The following is a 1,193-nucleotide window of genomic DNA, read 5'->3' on the forward strand; positions in this document are numbered from 1 at the left end:
AAGATGTTTACAGCTATTTGTTCCTTCAGTTTTTAAACTGCTAATCATATTTAAAAGTTTGACTATGAAACATCTGTAAGTTAATAAATGCTCAAATGTCTTTCTGCAGGTGCCAACTGTAATCAACTGACTCCACATGAGAAGGAAGTTTCCAGTTTAGAGGAAACTTCTGTTACCCTGAGCTACAAGTTTTCTGGACAAGCAGCTGCTAATGATTATTTCTTCTGGTATCGACAATATCCTGGAAAACCTCCAGAGTTCCTGATCTCGTACTCTGGAACAGGACGCAAAATGTTGGATCCCGTTCCTGGTTTTTCTTTTAAAGTGAGTGATGATAAAACCCAGATGGACCTGCTGATCTCCTCTGCTGCACTGACAGATTCTGCTGTGTACTACTGTGCTCTGCAGCCCACAGTGACAGGAAACACCAGAACTCTGTACAAGAACCTGCAATAATCTACAACATTCACTAGAGGGACCCACACACTGTTAAAAAGCAGATTGTTGACTCATATGACTGATGACAAAGAAAACAGGGGAATGAGGCAATGAAGAGTAGAATCAGATCTTCTTTGGAAGCTACAAGCATGGTGGTGGTTTCATGTTAAGGGAAGGTTCTACTTCCTTTGGTTCTATTGCTCTTGCACATGATGTCACTGTACTTTACCATGACATGCTGCGCATTGCTGTCTTGGCTAAGGGGAAAGAAAAGTAATGTGGAATTTCTTTGATTATTATTTTTTACCTTTGTTCCCAACCAAACTGGGATAATTTCCTACCAAGACATGACTTTTGTTATAGGTATATGTTTTTTTTAATATTCAATCTAATAACCTGTCATATGATTTACGCCCCCCTGGTTGTTTGTTAGGAAATGACCAGGAAGCAGAGTTATAGTTTAAAACACCTCTCTGCAGCTTCTTTACTGTTACCCACTCATTACTTCATCCAGTGTCTTGCCCATTACCAAAATAAAATAAATAAGAAAAGAATCATAAAGCAGTAAATTATGATAATCAGGTAACATTTTTAAAATAACTGCAATTTAAAAAAAGTTAAAATGATTAAATGTGATTCACTTAACACGAGATCTTTTTCTTCAAAAAGTTAGTTAGTTGTTAAAGACTAGATTTGTGATAATCGCATTGATTTATGTTACTTGGCTGCAGCAAGAGGATTACGTGAGCATAAAT

General features: G+C 37.0%; 1 gene segment (V, D, J or C); it reads left to right on the forward strand.

Moving 5' to 3' along the window:
- Positions 1-109: 109 nt before the first annotated feature.
- Positions 110-456, forward strand: LOC107081574 (the record flags this gene model as incomplete). The annotated part of the segment is given in 1 exon segment: positions 110-456. A coding segment is annotated over 1 exon segment (347 nt), but the record flags the coding sequence as incomplete, so codon positions are not given.
- Positions 457-1,193: the final 737 nt, after the last annotated feature.

Source organism: Cyprinodon variegatus, unplaced genomic scaffold, assembly GCF_000732505.1.
Source record: "Cyprinodon variegatus isolate N-32 unplaced genomic scaffold, C_variegatus-1.0 Scaffold7615, whole genome shotgun sequence".
Classification (NCBI taxonomy): Eukaryota; Metazoa; Chordata; class Actinopteri; order Cyprinodontiformes; family Cyprinodontidae; genus Cyprinodon; species Cyprinodon variegatus.